A 19719-nucleotide genomic window follows, 5' to 3' on the forward strand; every position below is an offset into this window, starting at 1 on the left:
AAGCCCATTCTTGAAATATATTTATTATGTGGAAGGTGTGACCCAGAGCCATAGAAAGAGAGAGTTGTTGTGACACTCTTTGATTCCGCTACCACACAATCAACGGATCCAAAAAACCTGTGATGAATGGCTGTATTGCAGGAGGTTGGTTGGAGGGCGTACTCTAGTAACTCATTGGCTACTGACCAAGTGATTGGCAGTTTTCAGTTCCAAAACTGTCTCCATAACCCAGAAACTGACATGAAAAAGCGTTTTCCACGGTCTCTTTTTCCACAGTCTCTTAGGGGAGTGTGGCCACTCTGTTTTCTTTTCTCTACCACTCTGGTGTGGCCTAGATCAATCCCAGTGTATTTTTGCCATCAGGGAGCATTTAACATGTTACACTTATCAGAGTCATTTAAACACTTAAAGGACAGGTTCGGTATTTTACACTTAAAGCCCTGTTTTCAGATAGTTTATGATTAAATAGAACGTTTAAGATTGAAATTTGGACACAATGCTGCTGTCCTGAGAATTTTCGGTTTCTGTGGTAGCGCCCCCCCTCCTCCAGAACGATGCATAGGTGCACTGGAACAATCCTTCCTAAAATGCATTAAACTTTCGTTTACAAAGACGTGAAACTCACCGAGTGGTCAGGGGTGTTCGCTGATATGTTCACACAAAAATCGCTGCAAAAGACGCTTTCCAACAGGTTATTACCATGTTGTAAAACTGTGGAGCTATTTTTCCAAACGCCTCACACCCGTACATTCTTCCGAATAATAGACACTCCAGCCCAGTTGGTGGCGATAATGCACCTTACACCGTCTTGCCAATTACAAGCAAACCACTGGCATTTCATTGAATACACAGAAGAAGCTGAAGATCGCTGTCTTGAAGTATTTTGCAACAGACAGCTAAAAATGAGGCGATTTATGCAGTTCCGAATAGCGGGAAAATTTGTGGCAAAAAAAGTTGTCACAGACTTCCTTTCAACGATCCAGAAAGGCTAAAGTTGTGGCTGGAATTTCTGGGGTTGGATGTGAGCACACCTGTTGAGAATCTGCAGAAAGCTGATCACCATGTCTGCATTTTACTGAACTTCGCTGGAGGTCAAAAGAAATCGCCCAAAAAGCTCTTTTGCCTGAGAAATACAGCGGTTCCCACATTACCTCCTGGGACGACAGAGTTGGAAGAACTTGGGGTAAGAACTTATTTGTTATGTCCATAACCTGTCATGTTCACACTAACCCTAGCCTACATGAATAATTTGGCTACATGATTTTGTACGTTTACTATTTTTTTGGCTGTGGAACTTTCATGATGAAAACGTAATGATTCACGTAGGCTATCATTCACATCGTGCAAGTTCCAAGACATTTTAGCATTAGCCATGGTTGGACGTGACAATAATTTGGATAGCGTACTAGCCTACGATACCGCGACTGCATAAGACTACAGAAAGAAAACAAACAACCCCATATCCGTTTCCGGCAGCGGAGTAATACCGTACCTCACAGCACATCCAATACAAGTCAATGGAGTTGGACAAAAACTACGATAAAACCTGTTGGAAAGAATCTTTTGCAACGATTTTTGTGTGAGCATATCAGTGAACACCCCTGACCACTCGGTGAGTTTCACGTCTTTGTAAACGAAAGTTTAATGCGTTTTAGGAAGGATTGTTCCAGTGCACCTATGCATCGTTCTGGAGGAGGGGGGGCGCTACCACAGAAACCGAAAATTCTCAGGACAGCAGCATGTGTCCAAATTTCAATCTTAAACGTTCTATTTAATCATAAACTATCTGAAAACAGGGCTTGAAGTGTAAAATACCGAACCTGTCCTTTAATCAACTCTTAAAAAGAGTTAACTCTCCAACACTGTTTATTTTACTGTGTAATTACATTTATTGTGATATTATTTATGTTAAAGAAAAAGTCCAGTGTCAGAACAGCCTAGGATCTATGAGTGGATGATAACGAGTTAAAACTTTTGTTGGGGAACAAGATGACGTAAATTGGAATAGTTTTGAGTGAGACCGGAATATACATTTACAACGAAATAGCATGTGGCAATAGCCTTGGGGGGCAAATTAATCAAAACATCATTGCGCCTCACTATCATTTAATTTAACATACCCAAAATTGCCCCCAAGGCAAAAATTGACCCTAGGTTATTCTAACACACGACTTTTCCTTTAATTAGTATTATCACATCTAACATCTGCTCATTCTATCTAACACAGTCCCTGGCTTGTTCAGTGGAACTTGTCCTGAATTGGGGCCTTTAAATTGCTCAACTCAACCACAAGGTGTACTTCTCTACACCCTTGTGATGACCGATCCTGATAACCAATTCTGCCAAACTAGTCATATGAGGTTTATTTATTGTTCAGATACTTGTGACAAAAGCAGTTCCTGCAGATGTAATGTAATGTAATGTAATGTAATGTAATGCCTTTATTTGTCCCCCAGTGGGGCAATTAGTTTTGCAGCAGTACGAGCACACAAAATGACAAAAATACATAAATACACATAATATAATAAATAACATGATGCACATCATTATCATAGGAGGGTAAACTACCTTTTCCTCCTAGCGTTTAGAAGGGAGACAGCAGAAGGAACAAAGGAGTGTTTGAATCTATTTGTTTTGGCAAATGGGAGTCTGAGCAATGAACCTGATGGTAGAAACTGAAACTGTTGATGTAGAGGATGAGAGCAGTCAGACAAGATGGAGTTTGCTTTCTTAAATAGCTGTTTGTTGTAGAGATCCTGTAAAGTTTCTTGTCCAAGCCCAATAATTTTGCTACTAACACTAACAACCTTGTTTAGCAGGTTCCTCTCCTTTACCCTCAAGGACTGAAACCAACAAATAAAGGAGAATGTAATAACAGACTCAATAAAAGAACGATAAAACATAGTCATCAGGGTAGAGTCAACCTGGAATTTGGAGAGTTTTCGAAGACAAAAAAGACGCTGCTGGCTTTTCTTATAGATCGAGTCAGTATTTTTCTCAAATGTCAGTTTGTTGTCAAGAAAGGTGCCTAAGTACTTATAAGACTCTACAGATTCGACTGTCTGACCATCAATCACTATGATATCCGGAGAAGGCTGCACACTTCTAAAATCAATGCACATGTCCTTTGTCTTTAAAACATTTAAGGATAAAAAAGATTCCTGACACCATTTTAAAAAGTAATCAACCACAGGACCATGCGATGTTTCCGTGCTATTTAACAGGCTCACTATAACTGTGTCATCCGCAAACTTCAATATATGACGGTTTTCAAAATTGCTACGGCAATCATTTGTGTACATTATGTACAACAGGGGAGAGAGAACGCACCCTTGAGGTGAGCCAGTAGATGTTACAGATAGATCAGAGAAATGGCCATTTACTCTGACTCTTTGTGTCCTCAATGTAAGAAAATCCAAAATCCAGCCACCAATACTACCTTCCAGACCAAAGTTATCCCTTAGTCTCTGGATTAGTAGGTGTGGCTGAATAGTATTGAAGGCGGATGAGAAGTCAACAAACATCAATCTAACATGATTTTTTGGGCTCTCAAGGTGTTTATAGATGTAATTCAACAGAGTTATGGTGGCATCCTGAACCCCTCTCTTGGTCCTATATGCGAACTGCAGTGGGTCCATGAGGTGTTCAGTAGCTTTCAGCAGTTCGGCTTTGATCAATTTTTCGAATGACTTCATAACTAATGAAGTCAGGGCTATAGGCCTGAAGTCATTTAAGGATTTGGGATGTTTAGTTTTGCCAACAGGGACTATAGTAGACATTTTCCACAATTTAGGCACCTTCTGCTGAGACAAGGATAAATTAAAGATGTAGTTAAAAATAGGGCCTAATTGATCAGCACAGTTGGAAAGTATTTGACTACTGATATTATCTGGACCAGCACTTGTTCTTCTTTTGCAGTGTTTGAAAGTTTTAACAACAGAATGTACATCAAAAGGATGAGAAGCTTGATGTTAAGATTCCAGTGCTATATTCCTCAGCATCATTATTTCGTTATTGAAGGAATGCACATCAAATCTGGAATAAAATTTGTTTAGCTCTTGTGCCAGAACCACATCTGAGGTGAGATGTCATTTCTTCCGCTGTACAGTATATGAAGACTTTAAAGGAATAGTTACTGAATAGTAACTACTGAACTACTGAATAGTTACTATACTATTGCTAGCTGAACAAAATAGCTAAAGTTATCAAACCAGTTCAGACATCAGTTGCTTGATTAAAGTTAAGAACATTTTAAACCCTTTTCCTGTTTGCTGGAGGAAGTGGCACACAACATTTTTACACTAAGTCGGTCTATACCGTGAGACGAGGTCTTGAGGACAATGACTATAGAAAAGATGTAAACAGGAAGTTGATTTGCCAATATAAGCGAATCCAAAATGGAGTCGTTAATAGAGTGCATTGTTTCATTATATCCCCTGCCTTACTGTTACCCACTTCCCAACACACAAGCTACACTCTCACCTTCCTGCAAGCACAAGCTGCCATGGATAGGACACATGACTGACAGATGTATTTCTGTTGGTTGAATGCAAAATTTTTCTAATCGATTGGGGCCATATAATTTATTTTATTGAACATCCATCAAAACTATATTTTCTGGTGTGTAAAAAGTGTGGAATTTGACAAAATACTATAATTAAAAAATATTATGGAGGTAATTCTTTAAGGTATGTAAGTAGCCTATGTCTGCTGTTTCAATTTTAAGAATGGATCATTCTGGAAAAGCTACAACTTGTTTAGTAAAGCTCAACCCAGACAGACTCAGTTAGGAATGCAGCTATAAACACAGAACTGATAGGCCTACCTGTCTATTTAAACTTCTAGGTTTGAATGAGATGACATGAATGATCAATGACACGTCTTTGGTTCCCATACAAGGATTAAGACTAGCCCTAGACTGAAAGCTTTTTGTAAAGCAAGAATTTCATTGAAGTTTTCTTTTAGTCGAGGACTAAGCTTAATTCACGGGTGACTTGCCCCTTATGAGTATAAGGACTATGACCTTTCTGTGTTAGGCTACACTGGAAGTCAGACTGAAATTGGTTGGGGTTTGTAAGTTTACCATAATACTTCATTTTTGTTATAGTTGTACCACAGCTTTTCTATTATTTTTATTTTAAACTTAACTGTAAAGCATATTAAATTTTTGGGGTTGCACTGATGTTGACACAGATTAGGCTACAAACACAGCTGGACAAAACTAAAGTGTACTAAGTACACATACAGCCTTGCTGTTACTTTGAAGAATTGTCAACGGGAAATGAATGTGCCTTTAAACATTGACAGAGTGAAAGTTTGGATGAAGTGGTGTTTTGATAATACCATGTAAACATTGCAGCTCCATTCAATACAGGAATTGTTATTTAAAAACATGTTTGTGTCTGTCTTTGTGCATGTGTGTGTGTGTGTGTGCGTGTGTTTGAGAGAGAGGAAGAGCGAGAGAGAGCGAGCGAGAGAGAAAGCTCCTCCTCCCTCACTGCTCAACCCAAGCTTCCACTGTAGGCTACAGGAATTCCAAACACAGGAGCTCAGAAACTTCTGGAATGTAGAAAGACACACTAAGCCTCAACCTATAGGCTACTCAGCAGTTTCTCTGTGAGGTAGCATGAGTGAGAATCAGTATGCAGTCAAAACACAAATAGCCTAGATAAAGATAAAAAGATAGGCTATACAAATGAAAAAATGTCTCCCTCCTTAACTTCTGACTGGTAGCCTAACAAATGGTGAATAAAATATATTTTGAGGGTTCATTTTAACTAGAAGATCAGATAAAAGATGAACTGAAGCCTATCAGTCTTGCGTTATGAATCAGCCTCATACAGACCTTTAGAGAGGCCTTGAGTGTTAGGAGCTTTGCCATATTTTGAAGATTGAATGATACATGTTGCATCTGCAATGTCGATATGTCTAATCTGCATCTACCCCATGGTGCTGATGCAAGAGATCAGTGGTTTCACAGTTACCTAGCCTAGGCTACAACTGCAAGAGAGGGGTTGCCTCAGTTTTTAGGGGAAGTAAACGCATGCTCAGATTGAAGTCATTTGCTCCTCCACCACCCGAAGCCGAGTTTGGCGTGTGTGAGGGACTGCACGTAGCAGCGCATAGTAAAGAGAGGGAAACAGTCGTTGCCAGCAGATGGCGAGTTCAAAACCGAGGATACGCCGACGATAAAGCTCGACTGCTCACCAGACACTTCAGTCAGACTAGGAGGAACTAGGTGGCAACACAAGGAGCCCAAGAACCGGATTCCGGGAGAGTTAGTAAAAGAGGAGCATCTGCCATTGTGGTTTGGAAATCACAGCATTTAAAGGTAAGGAATAGGCTACTATGCATTACTTCCAGTCGTATTGATCACATTTTTCTACGTGTGTAGCCTAGTCTGTAAAAGGCACGTGTAACTTCATTACAGACCCACATGGACATGCTATCTAATCCAAAAATGAATGAGTGTAGCCTAGCCAATTAATGTGAGCTGTTATATGATATAGAGCATAGCCTACCAATGTTTTTGTTTGTTTTCCTTTTGCATTCTGGTGTGGGATGCTGCAGAGTTAACGTGGGGTTAAGTGAAATCCTAACGAGCATCCCTTACTTCCATAGCCTACTGATCAAGTATTTATTTCGTAGGTTTGTGACAGCCCTATATATATTGACAAATATGATACAGATATCTTAGTTACCAAACCTTAGGGTAGACAGTAAATCACTAGCCTATGTTCTAAATAGCCTGGGACAACAAGAGGAAGATGATTTTCAAAACACTAGTGACGAAGTTTGAGTTTCTCCTCCTGCCCTTAGCTTGCGCACACGTTGCATTCAGGGGGATGCTCAAACCTGTTGAGACAGAAACTAATTAAGTTTCCAGAATTGCTTTGTTTAGCCACTTACAGCTCTGTCCCGACCCGGGATCCTTTGGAGCAGTTCTAGAAACCTACATGACTGCTCCTACCATTCAGCAAGAGGAGGTCCAGTGGGGGAGGGTCGAAGACGTGGCAGTCCTAATTCCGTTGCGTTCAAGCGGATGGATTTTTGGTTTCTTGCTGTTAGCCTACTTTTGATTTTACCTGATGTCCGACGTTGTTAGCCCATTAAAAAACACTAGCTGTTTGTGGTTGCTGTCCTATGAAACAGAAAAAGTAGCGTATAGTTTTAGGTGAATCGATAACCAAATAAAAGTCCACGACAACAGAAATCTTGCAAGACTATCAAATAGGTTTAATATACAGATAAATAGTCCATTAGGGTATGATATCTTAATTCTGTCCTGTTATGCGCCTCTTTTTAAAATTTAGTTTTGAAAAATTGTTTTGTTGGCTTAAATTAGTTTTTACAACACAATAGGCCTTTTGACTATAATTTGTTTTTGTTTTTTTAGGCTTAGGCTACATACTGTAGTTTTTTTTAAAAACTTTTTTTTTAGGATTCTTGTCAAATTATTGAGTAGCTATTTCCAATATTTCACAAGGGTGGTCAATAATTATAGTGTGGCAGGAATAAACCTCCCATCCATTTCCAGGTGACCTTTTAGCCTACTTTTCATAGAATGCAAAAGCAAAGGAAAAGCTGGAAAACACTTCAGGCCTAATCCCCTAGGCCAGTGGTTCTCAAACTTTTCACAATGAGTACCACCCACAAAAACAATTGACTCTCCAAGTACCACCATTATGACTGGCATTAAAATACAGGTGCATAGGCCAATTTAACTACATATTTTACATTGTATACTGTTTTGCGTTGTCAAGTCTTTATGAAAAGACACCTGGGAGACTCCCTGAGTACCACTAGCGAGAGAGTTCACGTATCACCAGTGGTACCCGTACCATGGTTTGAGAACCACTGCCTTAGGCTACTAATCAAATGAGGATGGAATTTGCATGTAAACCCCTAGTTATAACTCAGGTATACACAAGCTTGAGCGAAGGTAAATGGCCAATGAAAACAACAAACATGCACCATGCGTGTGTGTGTGCGTAGTATGTGCATGCGTGTCTTTAGGCATGTGTGTGTGTGTCTGTGTACGTGTTTAGAACCAGCTAGGGTTAGATGGCAGATTTGGCAGATGGCAAAAGACGTGCCTCTACTCGCTTTGTGCTTTTTGCTGTGAGGCATTCCACACGCTCTCCTACAGTAGGTGTGCTTGCCAGAGTACACACGCAGATGGATGAACTTCACTTGATACACTCAAAGTGGAGCGCATTCATACTTGCATAAACTCGCTACTTGTATTCACACAGTCAGTGACTCTTTACCTCATGTAACCCCCCTATTCTCTTTGGCTATGTGTAGCAATGATTCATTCTGTCCTGTTTGCCTTCCATTTGTTCTTCTTGTCTCATCTGTGGGATGCTCTCATACATCAAGAGATAGGAGCATATTGGCAATGTGTTTAGCTAGATAAGCAGTTTCACAAGTTCCCCCGTTGTCTACGCAACCCCTCATTTTATGAGAGCGTAATTCTCTGTTGAGTTGTCCTCGTAGTTTAGGTGCCAAGTCAGACGCCCCTCTGCAATCCTGCTCATCCCTCAGGAACCCCCCCAGGCTTAAATAGGGGCCATGTTTATTCAGACAGGAGCCATGCTGCTTCTGTTTACACACACACACAGATGCACACACGCACACAAAGGGCGAGAAAGAGAGAAAGAGGGAAAGAGAGGGTGATGGGCATTGGGGAGAGAGTTCCCTGCTAAGAGTATTTAGTGTTTTCACATGCCTACAAGCCACATGGGCACACAAGCCATGTCTCTCCACTCAGACATGCTGTGTATGCACAATGCTTCCCCACAGTGCTGGGATATGGTGGGCAGAAGGCTGGCCCAGTCATTGGCACTTTGGTGCCAACACCACTCTGGTCTCGGTGGAGACAGTTTTACCCATGGCAAGCTCCCAATAAGGCTATCAGTTTGATCACTGTATGATTACAGAATGTGTAATCAGCCTCTGCTTCTGCGGTTAAAAAAGGAAAACCACAGGCTAGCAACGTTAGAATGAGATACTTGAATAATTGAATGACTTGTTCCCTTCTCTCTCTGTTTCAGAATGGGCCGACTGGGTGGTATATTGATTTTGAATTGTTTCTTTCACACTCTCCTGGCTCATAATGACTTCTACACCTCCATTGGTAAGAAAATGTTCCTTTGATACAGTTTTCAGTATTTGTCATTTCCATTTCTTTCTCTTTAACTGTCCTATGCCACACTGCAGATGATGCTCTATGTTGCACAACGTGTTTAATACCGATATGTTCATAGATTAAAGCCATTTTCTGTAAAACACGGTCATCATGTTCGACACTTTTTCTCCCAACTCAGGTCAGATGACTGATTTGCTGTACATAGAAAAAGACTTGGTGACCTCGCTCAAGGACTACATCAAAGCAGAGGAGAGCAAACTTGACCAGGTCAAAAAGTGAGTCACTATACGTCTTTGTTTATCTGCCTGTCCCTGTCTCCCACAATTTTACTAACAGTCCTTCCATGGGCACTCTGTCCTGCTCAGATGGGCTGATAAGCTGGACTCTCTGACCAGCATGGCCACACAGGACCCCGAGGGCTTTCTGGGGCATCCGGTGAACGCCTTCAAACTGATGAAGAGGCTTAACACAGAGTGGGGAGACCTGGAGAACATGGTGCTGAAAGACACCTCAGATGGTGAGCTATTAGGCAACACGCACTTCCTCCTCTTGTCAGATATTGTACGCTGTGGACAGATATACGGTGAGATGTTTGTGTCTGCGTTGGGAGTCATGGCACACATGTGGATGGTTTGTTATGGTTGCTGCCCAGGTTTCATCTCTAACTTGACCATCCAGAGGCAGTACTTCCCAACAGACGAGGACCAGACGGGAGCAGCGAAAGCTCTCCTCAGACTGCAGGACACGTACATGCTGGATGCCAACACCATCTCTATTGGAAACCTGCCTGGTTAGTCGTTAGCTCTCTCTCTCTCTCTCTCTCTCTCTCTCTCTCTATCTGTGTGTGTGTGTCACTGAGAGAAAAAATTGAATGGGTAGGTATTCAGCATTCACTGGGGTTCAAAGGATTGCTTGTCCTTAACAGGAAATGTGTTTATTTGAATGGCAATAATTCACCAGGATGGAGGGTAAAGCTGTATTTCTGTGTTTAAAGCAGCAGTTAGGAGTTTTGGTTCCAAACTAGCATACAAGCAAAAAACAGCAGCACAGTAGGCACTGACAAAAGGCTTGCTAGTATGCTAACTCATGTTTCTGACAATATAGTTGACGATGTGCTTTGGAAGTATTCATTCATTCATTCCATTTTTGCTTTAACGGTGGGCCTTATATTTATCTTTCATCCACATGACCATATACCTTTAATCAGTGAAATAATTTAATATTTAAAGGAAGAAAAAAAAAGATGTATATGGCAAAAACTTCATATAAACAAATAAAACAGGTTACAATGAGTCCATGTACATGAGGTAGAGGTAGCTGGCGGCAATCGATTCTCAAAGGAAACATCAATACAGTTTTCCCAAAGTATGCTTTCACAAAGTTTGGGGACTGACGGAGCAGAACACCATTTGTTCTATAACCTAGATGATGTCAATGATTACAGAACTCTCCTTGGCCTCTCCTCAGGTGTGACCCACAAGAGCCCCATGACGGTAGAGGACTGCTATGAGCTGGGCAAGATCTCGTACACCGATGCGGACTACTACCACACCGAGCTGTGGATGACCCAGGCCCTCAAACAGCTGGACGAGGGAGAGGAGTCCCCCATAGACAAGACCACGGTCATCGACTACCTCAGTTATGCCATTTATCAACAGGGGGAGCTGGAGAGAGCCCTGGAGCTGACTAAAAGACTTCTGAAACTGGGTGAGTGCAGTGCCTGCGGGGCCTTAAGGGAGCTGTTTTCCACTAGAATCCTGAAAAAAGAGAAACACTGGCTCTGGTATAGCACAGATGTATCAGGTGTTAGCTTGCATAATAAGCCAAATGCTATGTCCGATGCATAGACTCTTTAATCAGTACAGTGAACTCCAGAGGTGATTTGTACTATTAATACATCCATTATATAATTGTTATTTTAACTTCTTACATATCCATAGAAGGTCAATGAAACCCAGAGAGCTTCAGATAGCTTTGGCTGCTAGCCTATCATTCTATGTAATTAATCATTGAATTCTGTTCTTTACATAAGTGTTCTATTTTCTTTGTGAACCAAGATGAGAAAAGTCATGTCCTCTTTAAGTTTAGCTGGTTGTAAAATGTTTCAACAAATTACAGAACTTTGCTACAGTGTGTTGTATTGCACACACGTGTGTCTTCAGTGATTCATGCGTCATATTTTCTAAATGTTTTACAATTCGTCTGCAAATGGTGTCTGTGTGTCTGGAAGCCCATAATGATCTCATGTGTCCATCTCCAGACCCAACGCACCAGCGCGCCAACGGGAACCTCAAGTACTTTGAGTTCCAGCTGGAGAAGCAGAGGAAGCAGGAGGAGGTCCAGAAGGCCAAGGCCACCCAGACCAGCCAGGTGAAGCTCAACGACACCGAGAAGAGAGAGGCACAGAGGAAGCGCTCCAAAGACCCGCTGCCAGAGAGGAAGGTGTATGAGAGGCTGTGCAGAGGAGAGGGCATCAAAATGGTGAGGACGGTTTCTTCCCTCACATCCCATAATTTAACTTTGCCCACTCAGCCGGCTTCTTTCATGAAATATATCTGAAACCGGCGCCTGTTTAAAATTTAAATTTACATTCTATGTGCCTTGAGTGCTTCATTTATTTGGATTTTGCTGAGGAACCATTTGTGATGCATATATCTACACCATTCTTCATTCTCTTTCATTGCCTCTCTCTCCCTTTCTTACTCCCTTCCTCCCTCTCTCTCTCTCTCTCTCTCTCCCTCTCTCTCTCTCTCTCTCTCTCTCTCCATATCTCCTTACTTTCGGTCTGGTAGACTCCTCGCAGGCAGAGTCGGTTGTTCTGCCGTTACTATGACAACGACCATAACCCGCACTTCCTGCTGGCTCCGGTGAAGCAGGAGGATGAGTGGGACAAACCTCGCATCGTGCGCTTCCATGAGATCATCTCTGACAGCGAGATCGCCAAAGTGAAGGAGCTGGCCAAGCCCAGGGTGAGTCCTAATCTGACCAAATTTGCTTGTGCTTTGTTATTTATTATAAGACCAAAATGTTAATGTAGAACAGTGCAGCATTGTGAATTGAAAGTTTTTTTTTTTTCTGAAAATGGATTCAGATTTCTTTTTCAAAAAGATTTACAACTGTATGGATCTGGTAATCTCGGTGTGTCATACACTGAATTTGATGCCACACATTGCATCCTTCCCTCACAGAGTAGTAATTAGAACAAAGTTGTGGTCAGTGGTACAGAAGTAAAGTGGTATTTTCTTCTGTTGTCTGTTGATTGTATAGGTGAAAGTTTTCTCAGAGCATTGGTTTGCACAGCATGGTACAAATCTGCAGAACTGATCATGGACATGATGACTTACCAGTTTTCATTGTCACTGAAAATCTGATTCGGATGTACATAGTTGTGCTTGGTCACATTATAATTTAGCCCCTAAGTTCAGTATTCTTTGTTCTGTACTGGAACACTCACTTAGTAGTTGTAGCAGGAATTAACTGTAGCTGTATTAAGCGGTGATATCAGAGAACAAACTGTATAATTTGTGGTGAATGCAGAAGGCCATGGCTACCTGCTGTTAGTGAATGTGTGTGTGTTGTCTGTATGCTACTGAGACCTTGAATTTCCCCTGGGGATCAATAAAGTATCTATCTATCTATCTATCTATCTATCTATCTATCTATCTATATATCTATCTACCTGCACAACAAATGAAAGCATTTTGCTAGTGTACCTTGCGCTGAATGAACTTAGAAGCCAGAGGCATGACCCTTGCTTGTAAGTGGGCATGTAGTAGTCCTCTGAGGCCCAGGCACAGTGGAGTGTGTGGAGTAACCCCTCTCCTGGCTCCACAGTTACGCAGGGCCACCATCTCCAACCCCATCACAGGTGTGCTGGAGACGGCCCACTACCGAATCAGCAAGAGGTAAGACGCCCAGGTGGTCACGGTGGGGGGTCCCCCAGACACACCGTCGCCCGTCCCCAGCTGGCTTCCCTGTCGAGCTCATGGACACTTCTCAGCAGTAAACCTATATCTGGGTGACCATAACTGCCCAGGCCTGACCCGAGGGTTATATCTCAAATGGCAATGGCACAGTTGGTCCTGTTACTGCCAAGGAGTGTCCATACTGCTTTACACTGTGGCATAGTTGTGAGAAGTAGAAAAAGTAAAGCCGGCACTTGTTTACTTTTTCCAGCATTGAGTATTAACCGGCTTATTGCTGTAGTAGAACTGGGGCTGTAAACCCTTCCACTGCAGTCAGACTTCTCCTAATAAAGGCTTACAGCTGTGATTTAACAGGTAGCGCCTTGTAAAGTGGAAGTTTGCCCTGATTCAACATACAGTGACAATCTTTTTTTATCATGAAAGATAGCTAGTGACCATCTGTCTTCTTCTCTCTTTCTCTGTTTTCTTTCTTTCTTTCCATCCTGATTTCCTCTGTATGTGTCTTGATTGTCCCTTTCTCTCTTTTTGTCTTTGTCTCTTTCCTCCTCTTTTCCAACTTCCTTCTCTTCCCGGGGGAGTAGCTAAGGCGTGCCACAGTACATGACCCCCAAACCGGAAAGCTCACCACCGCTCTATACAGAGTCTCCAAGAGGTAAGGAGAGGTCAGAGGTCAGAGTTCACCTGCCTGTCTTGCCCTGGTATCCCCCCATGCAGTAGCTGGGCTCTGAGGGCTGTAACCTCATGTTAACATGTATAATCTTTAAGCTGCGAGGACCCCTGTTTCTGTGCAGGGAGATGCACGGCCACCTCGACCTAAGGCCGCTCAGTGGTCCGCCTCTGACTGAGAGGACCCCTGTGTGTGTGCAAGCTGATAAAAAGCCACCCCAATCTCCATAGCAACTGGTAATAAAGACGTCATTCATACACACTGAGCATGGGTGTGCTCAGTTGAGGATGGAGGTTGGGGAGAGCAACTGTCATGCTCCCATTGTTTGCTCTCGCTCTCGCTCTCTCACTCTCTTTCGGTTCAACCGCCCACCTGCTCCTCTGTCCATCCCCCAAATGATTCCCAACTCGCTGAAAGCTCTATGACAGATTCCACAGAAGGCCTTTCAAAACCACCGCTTGAAAAGTCTATGTGACCTACATGTTCGAAAATAACTTTTTAATAAGCATTAAAATAGACCCCCTAGTCGACCCACAGACCAAACCACTGTGGTTTTACTGCTCTCGCTCATTACATCTGTGTGTGTGTGTGTGTGTGTGTGTGTGTGTGTGTGTGTGTGTGTGTGTGTGTGTGTGTGTGTGTGTGTGTGTGTGTTTGCATTTGGATGCTAGAGTGCTGGGTGGGGTCAGTGGGAGGCGCTTTGGTCAGGAGTTGACTTGCACCCATTGGGTTTAATCAAAGGCTTTTTTGTAGCACACAGTTTTGTGTACGTGAGTGTAGGTCTGTGTGCCATGGAGCAGTGCAATTCAACTTCTTTAAAAAATTAGGTCACTGCTGCTCCAGATTTAGTAAACTTTGAATGAGCACAGGGTGTGTGTGTGCGTGTGTGTGTGCGTGTGAGTGTGTGTGTGTGTGTGTGTGTGTGTGTGTGTGTGTGTGTGTACATGTGTGTGTGTTGTGGTGTGGTGTGTTTCCTGAGCCTTAGCCTCGACTTTTTTTAGATAGTTTTGACCCTGTATGCCACTGATTTCACCTTTTGACAAGTTTAAGAATCACGTTGAAGCAGCATTTAAGAGGGAGTTGTTTTACTGGTTAAATGGAATGCATTGTATAAAAATGGATTTCCTTTGGTGAGCAGATGTTCTGAGTTTTGTCTTGAGGGCAAGCCATATTCCTTAGCTGTAAACGAGTCCTGGAAGGTCTCTTAACCACAAAAGTCTTTTTTCGTGCCATAGTCTTAGGGAGATGGTGTTTTTTTTTTTCTCACACACAATTCAAAATTAAATTAAGTCAATACTATATATTGACACTGACAACCCATAAATCCTATTGGTAGTTTTGGAAGTAGTTATCCATAAGTTGAATCTGTGTGACATATATGCATCATTGGGTATGATTTCCGTTATACATCCGAGTTCGTGGGAAATGTTCTTTTACTTTACGTTTGTGGGGAACTCAGGGAAAGTGCCATCTAAACTCTTGCCTAGTTCCAGAAATACTGAATGTCTGTCTATATTTGCTGTGACTTGAAGAAACACCCTCCCACGGCCCTGAAGCTGTGAATTGCCTCTTTACTAAATCTCAGAGCCAACACGCATACCACTACTCAAAACAAGACTGCCACAGACACATGATGGTCCTCCCAGAAATGTAAATAAACAAGAACTGACGTCAGTGGAGAATGTAGCAGGGCAATGCGAGAGCGCTTACATGGCACATTTGAATTCTGAAGAATCTCTATGTTCGGCGTTACAGAAGATATGTATGCTAATGCAATATCTATCTATGGACAAAACTAAAGCTTCCACTGAGGTTAAAGTGTTTCTGTGAAGAGGAACTTGGAGCCTACTGGAGATTCTGTAAAGGGTTCTGCACACATTTCCCTCTCTTGCCTTCATCTTCTGTGCCTTGGTCACATGGTGCTTGCCAGCTTTCTAACCCACCTCAGTTAAGCTCTTGAAACTGTGTTGTGTCTGCCAACATGGTTGTCAAGCCAAGTCAAGCCAAGTCAAGTCAAGTCAAGTCAAGTAACTTTATTTGTATAGCACATTTAAAAACAACAGGAGTTGACCCAAAGTGCTTTACAGGGTGTGTCAGTTCTATTTCTTGTTGACAGAAAGTCAAATCTGTTCTTGTTTTAGATTTTTTAAAAATCGTATTTAATTGTCCACATTGTAGTTTTGAAAACATACCTTATTAAATGAGATTGGCCGAAAGCAACACAAATTCACAAGAGCTTAACTGGAGAAAGCACTATCAGCATGGAGCATGCATACCTTACAGCACTGAAGTAGATGATAGCCAGTTGATTGACTGGTGCACACCTTAGATTATTCAGCCCTGGTTAAGCTTGTGGAGTTGTTGATGACCAGATCATTCAACCTTTTTGTCAGTGCCTGGTTGACGGCCTACGAACATCCAATGATTGAGAAGATAAACCAGCGAATTGAGGACCTCACTGGCCTTGAGATGGACACAGCAGAGGAACTCCAGGTGAGTGGCAGGTACACAGTACCTTACATACCTACGGTGCCACAGATGCTATGGAAATGTCCTGCAGCTTGAGTAAAACTTTTTTTGTCTCTCTTCTGGCTATTCTCAGGTGGCTAATTATGGAGTGGGCGGTCAATATGAGCCTCACTTTGACTTTGGCCGGGTGAGCACTGAATTTCCGAATTTTCTTGGGTGCTTTACAAAAACACATAATTTTAAAGGTTGAACCACATGTAACCTATCACATTCAGTTCCATTAAGAGACCATTACTGAGTATCAGTAGTCATAACAGCTGGCATATGGTAATTGACTTGCGTGTATTCATGTCTTCACAGAAAGATGAACCTGATGCGTTTAAAGAGTTGGGCACAGGCAATCGCATTGCCACGTGGCTCTTTTATGTGAGTATTCCTGGAAGGGCTCACGTGACCCGTCCACTGCTTTACTGTCTTCAGGCCACTTATCCTTTGTCTCATGTGACATACGTCCTTATTAGGAAATGCTCTGAATCCTTAAATGAGTCGAAACTCATTGATCTTAAATACTCTGTTGAGCTCAGTGGTAAAGCTTAATGTTTTTTTGTTGTTGTTGTAGATGAGTGACGTGGCAGCAGGGGGCGCCACCGTGTTTCCAGATGTTGGAGCGGCCGTGTGGCCCAAGAAGGTGATGACAGAACTGCTATGTTTGCTGTTCATGCCCCTCATAAGGACTTTTCAAATCCATGTGCTCATGCGTTTGGTGTATTATCTATATTAGTACATTATGTATCTGCATTCTTCCATTGTCATTCTGAGAATACTGTTTGAGACTGTGTGAGCTCAACAGCGCCATCTCAGACGTGTACTGTCCTGCTCTGTGCTCTGTAGGGAACTGCAGTGTTCTGGTATAACCTGTTCCCCAGCGGGGAAGGAGACTACAGCACCCGACATGCAGCCTGCCCTGTGCTGGTAGGAAACAAGTGGGGTAGGTGCCTCAAGAGCAAAACTCCTCAAACTATAATTTCAAACGTATAGTATCTTTTAAATACACATAATTTTCTGAGAAAGATGTACAGGTGTACAGGGTCATAGCCAGGTGTTTGGTCTCTGATTATTTGAGTCCAAATGAGAAAATGTCCACAAAGTGACTTCTTTAAACAAGGGGACTCCCCAAACATAATAAAAGCATTTCTCCATCCATTCCTGTCTATTAACACAGTTATCTATATCTGGTATAGAAAGACCCATCCTATCGTTAGATATAGCCTATATCCCTGAACAAAAACAGATACAAATCGGCCATTACTATCTATATGCTGTATATTTCCATATGGAATGCTACAAAGCTGTACAGGGACTAAACATGGCATGTGTTTATTTTCAGTAAACATGGCATGTGATGTGTGATTTCTCTGCTCCTGTAGTATCAAACAAATGGATCCATGAAAGAGGGCAGGAGTTCAGACGACCCTGTGCCCTGGACGAGACGGCATCATGAGATTGCGAAAAAGCGCTCCCTTTTCCCTTCCCTCCAACAAACACCCCCTACACTCCAACCCCTCCCTCCTACACTCCAGCCATCAAGAAATGGACTTTGACAATCTGCACATCTGCCACCAATCTCTCTGTCCCTCTGTCTGCCTCCCCATGAACAGCCCCTCCTGTCTCCTAAGGTGCCCCACCCGCATCAGGGTGGAGCCTGTGGCAGGCTACTAGCCCACGGCCACCAACTGCATCTGTGCCTTGTAGGCCTCTCACCGCAGGGCTAAATTAACTCTGCAGTATTGAAGGGGTGTTCAACAAGTCTCCTCTTTTATTATGGCTCCATCTGTACCCATAACCCTTCTCACAGAGGCAATGTAGGTCACATAAAAATGGGATTCTTTTCATTGTTCACGTCTTTGCACTTTGTAGTGGTAACGGTCGTGGAAGTAAGTGGCTTGTTTAGGCAGACAGCATTTGTTGAAGGAAGGTGAAAAGTTGAGCCTTTTTGATGTGTATTTAACCTTTGCCAGCAGTAGAAAACATATGATCACACTGAAGGAGGGAATGCACGTTTTGTCTGTACTTTGAGCCCCATGGTGCCCTTGTCATCCCTGTAGTTGGAATTGGCAGAAGACTGTTATCAGCATCGAATGCATCCAAGTCATTTGAATTCAGATCCACGCCATGAGCCAGACTTTTTTTTTTGAATTAGCCTGTAGGTGTAAGATTCTTGACACACCCTATCAAAGTTATATGCAATCTTGTTTGCTGCCTTTTATGAATGAAGGAATAAACATTCATGATATTATAGCAAAAAACATCAATCACTGGACATCTTAAAAAAGAGCTGTGAAAAAGAATACTACATGACAGGAATACAGAAAGCACCTCTGAATCCAGTTTGATACCAATTTCTGTGCTCTCCAGCGATATTTTTATTATGGTACAAATTGAACAACCACAATAATTAATTGGAATGTGGAATGTACAATCAGTTATATCAAGGAATGGCTCATAATGTATTGCACTCTTGATTTTAAAAGGCTAGGTTTTCCAAAGACCAGACATTCATGTCCTTAATCATTCCCATCACTCCATGATATTCAGTCATAACAAGCATGTTATGACACATACATATAATGGCACATTTATGCTGGTATCTTCTGTTTGGGTAACTTAATCATCTTCCGCGGAAGAAAACTTCCATAGCCCTAACAACCAGGTTTAAGAGATGAAAAAGACTGAACTTTTAAAAAGAAATCTCACAGAGAACCAAAGTAAACCCCTGTTGATGGCCGGATCTATTTATATCTCATTCCAGATTCAACCAATATTGGAATGCTTGTGAAAGTGTGAAATGAATGTTTTCTATGGAAATAAATATAAGGTCATGAAAGATTTCTTGCTGTAATTTATTGTGTGATTCACTTTTAAATTAAATGTATGTAATAAGTAATCTATATGTGGTGAAAATTGTATTATGCATAGAATTCTTCCAAATGTTGTTAATTGTATGCCTGTTTGTGTTTGCATGTGTATTGCATGGTACTAATGCATTACTTTCATTTTGAGAGGGGTATGGACAGCTGTACAGGAAGAGGAGTGGTGTATGTGAGAGCAAAATAATAAATGTGCTCTGTGTGTGTCATAGTCAGCTGCTGCAGATGACATGGAGATATATAAGGGGTAGTATATGTATATATGTGTGCGTATATATATATATATATATATATATAAAGGTATATATGTGTGTGTGTATGTATATATATATAAAGGTATGTTGGGCTATTGAATATATATATATATATATATATATATATATATATATATGCACACATATATACATATATATAAATGTATGTTGGGCTATTGAATTATGCTATTGAAGCTAGTTACACAGCCTGTTGGTCATGGGGAATTTTTGACAAGTCCTACACATGAATCACTTTGATTCATCTCATTCACTTCTGAGTACCACTGCCATCTATAATTTTATTCTGTCCCAACCATTGGGCCAT

General features: G+C 41.8%; 1 protein-coding gene across 2 annotated transcripts; it reads left to right on the plus strand.

The window, feature by feature from the left end:
- The first annotated feature begins 6116 nt into the window (after positions 1-6116).
- p4ha1b (prolyl 4-hydroxylase, alpha polypeptide I b) lies at positions 6117-19100 on the plus strand. Of its 2 annotated transcripts, none has more exons than XM_076286136.1 (15): positions 6117-6331; positions 9057-9139; positions 9330-9426; positions 9517-9668; positions 9804-9941; positions 10619-10858; positions 11412-11632; positions 11944-12120; positions 13659-13729; positions 16138-16237; positions 16347-16400; positions 16574-16639; positions 16833-16901; positions 17105-17201; positions 17641-19100. In XM_076286136.1, exons 2-15 carry the CDS (start codon positions 9058-9060, stop codon positions 17712-17714), a joined length of 1638 nt encoding a protein of 545 aa, XP_076142251.1. In that variant the 5' UTR covers positions 6117-6331; position 9057; the 3' UTR covers positions 17715-19100. The 2 variants fall into 2 exon arrangements, with proteins under 2 accessions (XP_076142251.1, XP_076142250.1); XM_076286135.1 differs by lacking the exon at positions 13659-13729 and adding an exon at positions 12986-13056 and having other exon boundaries at positions 6118-6331.
- The last annotated feature ends 619 nt before the right edge of the window (positions 19101-19719 follow it).

The sequence above is a fragment of the Alosa pseudoharengus genome, unplaced genomic scaffold (assembly GCF_046254945.1).
Source record: "Alosa pseudoharengus isolate Yale_2024_CS ecotype anadromous, Long Island Sound unplaced genomic scaffold, YU_APseudo_1.1 YU_APseudo_1.1_scf_15, whole genome shotgun sequence".
In the NCBI taxonomy this organism is placed as follows: domain Eukaryota; kingdom Metazoa; phylum Chordata; class Actinopteri; order Clupeiformes; family Clupeidae; genus Alosa; species Alosa pseudoharengus.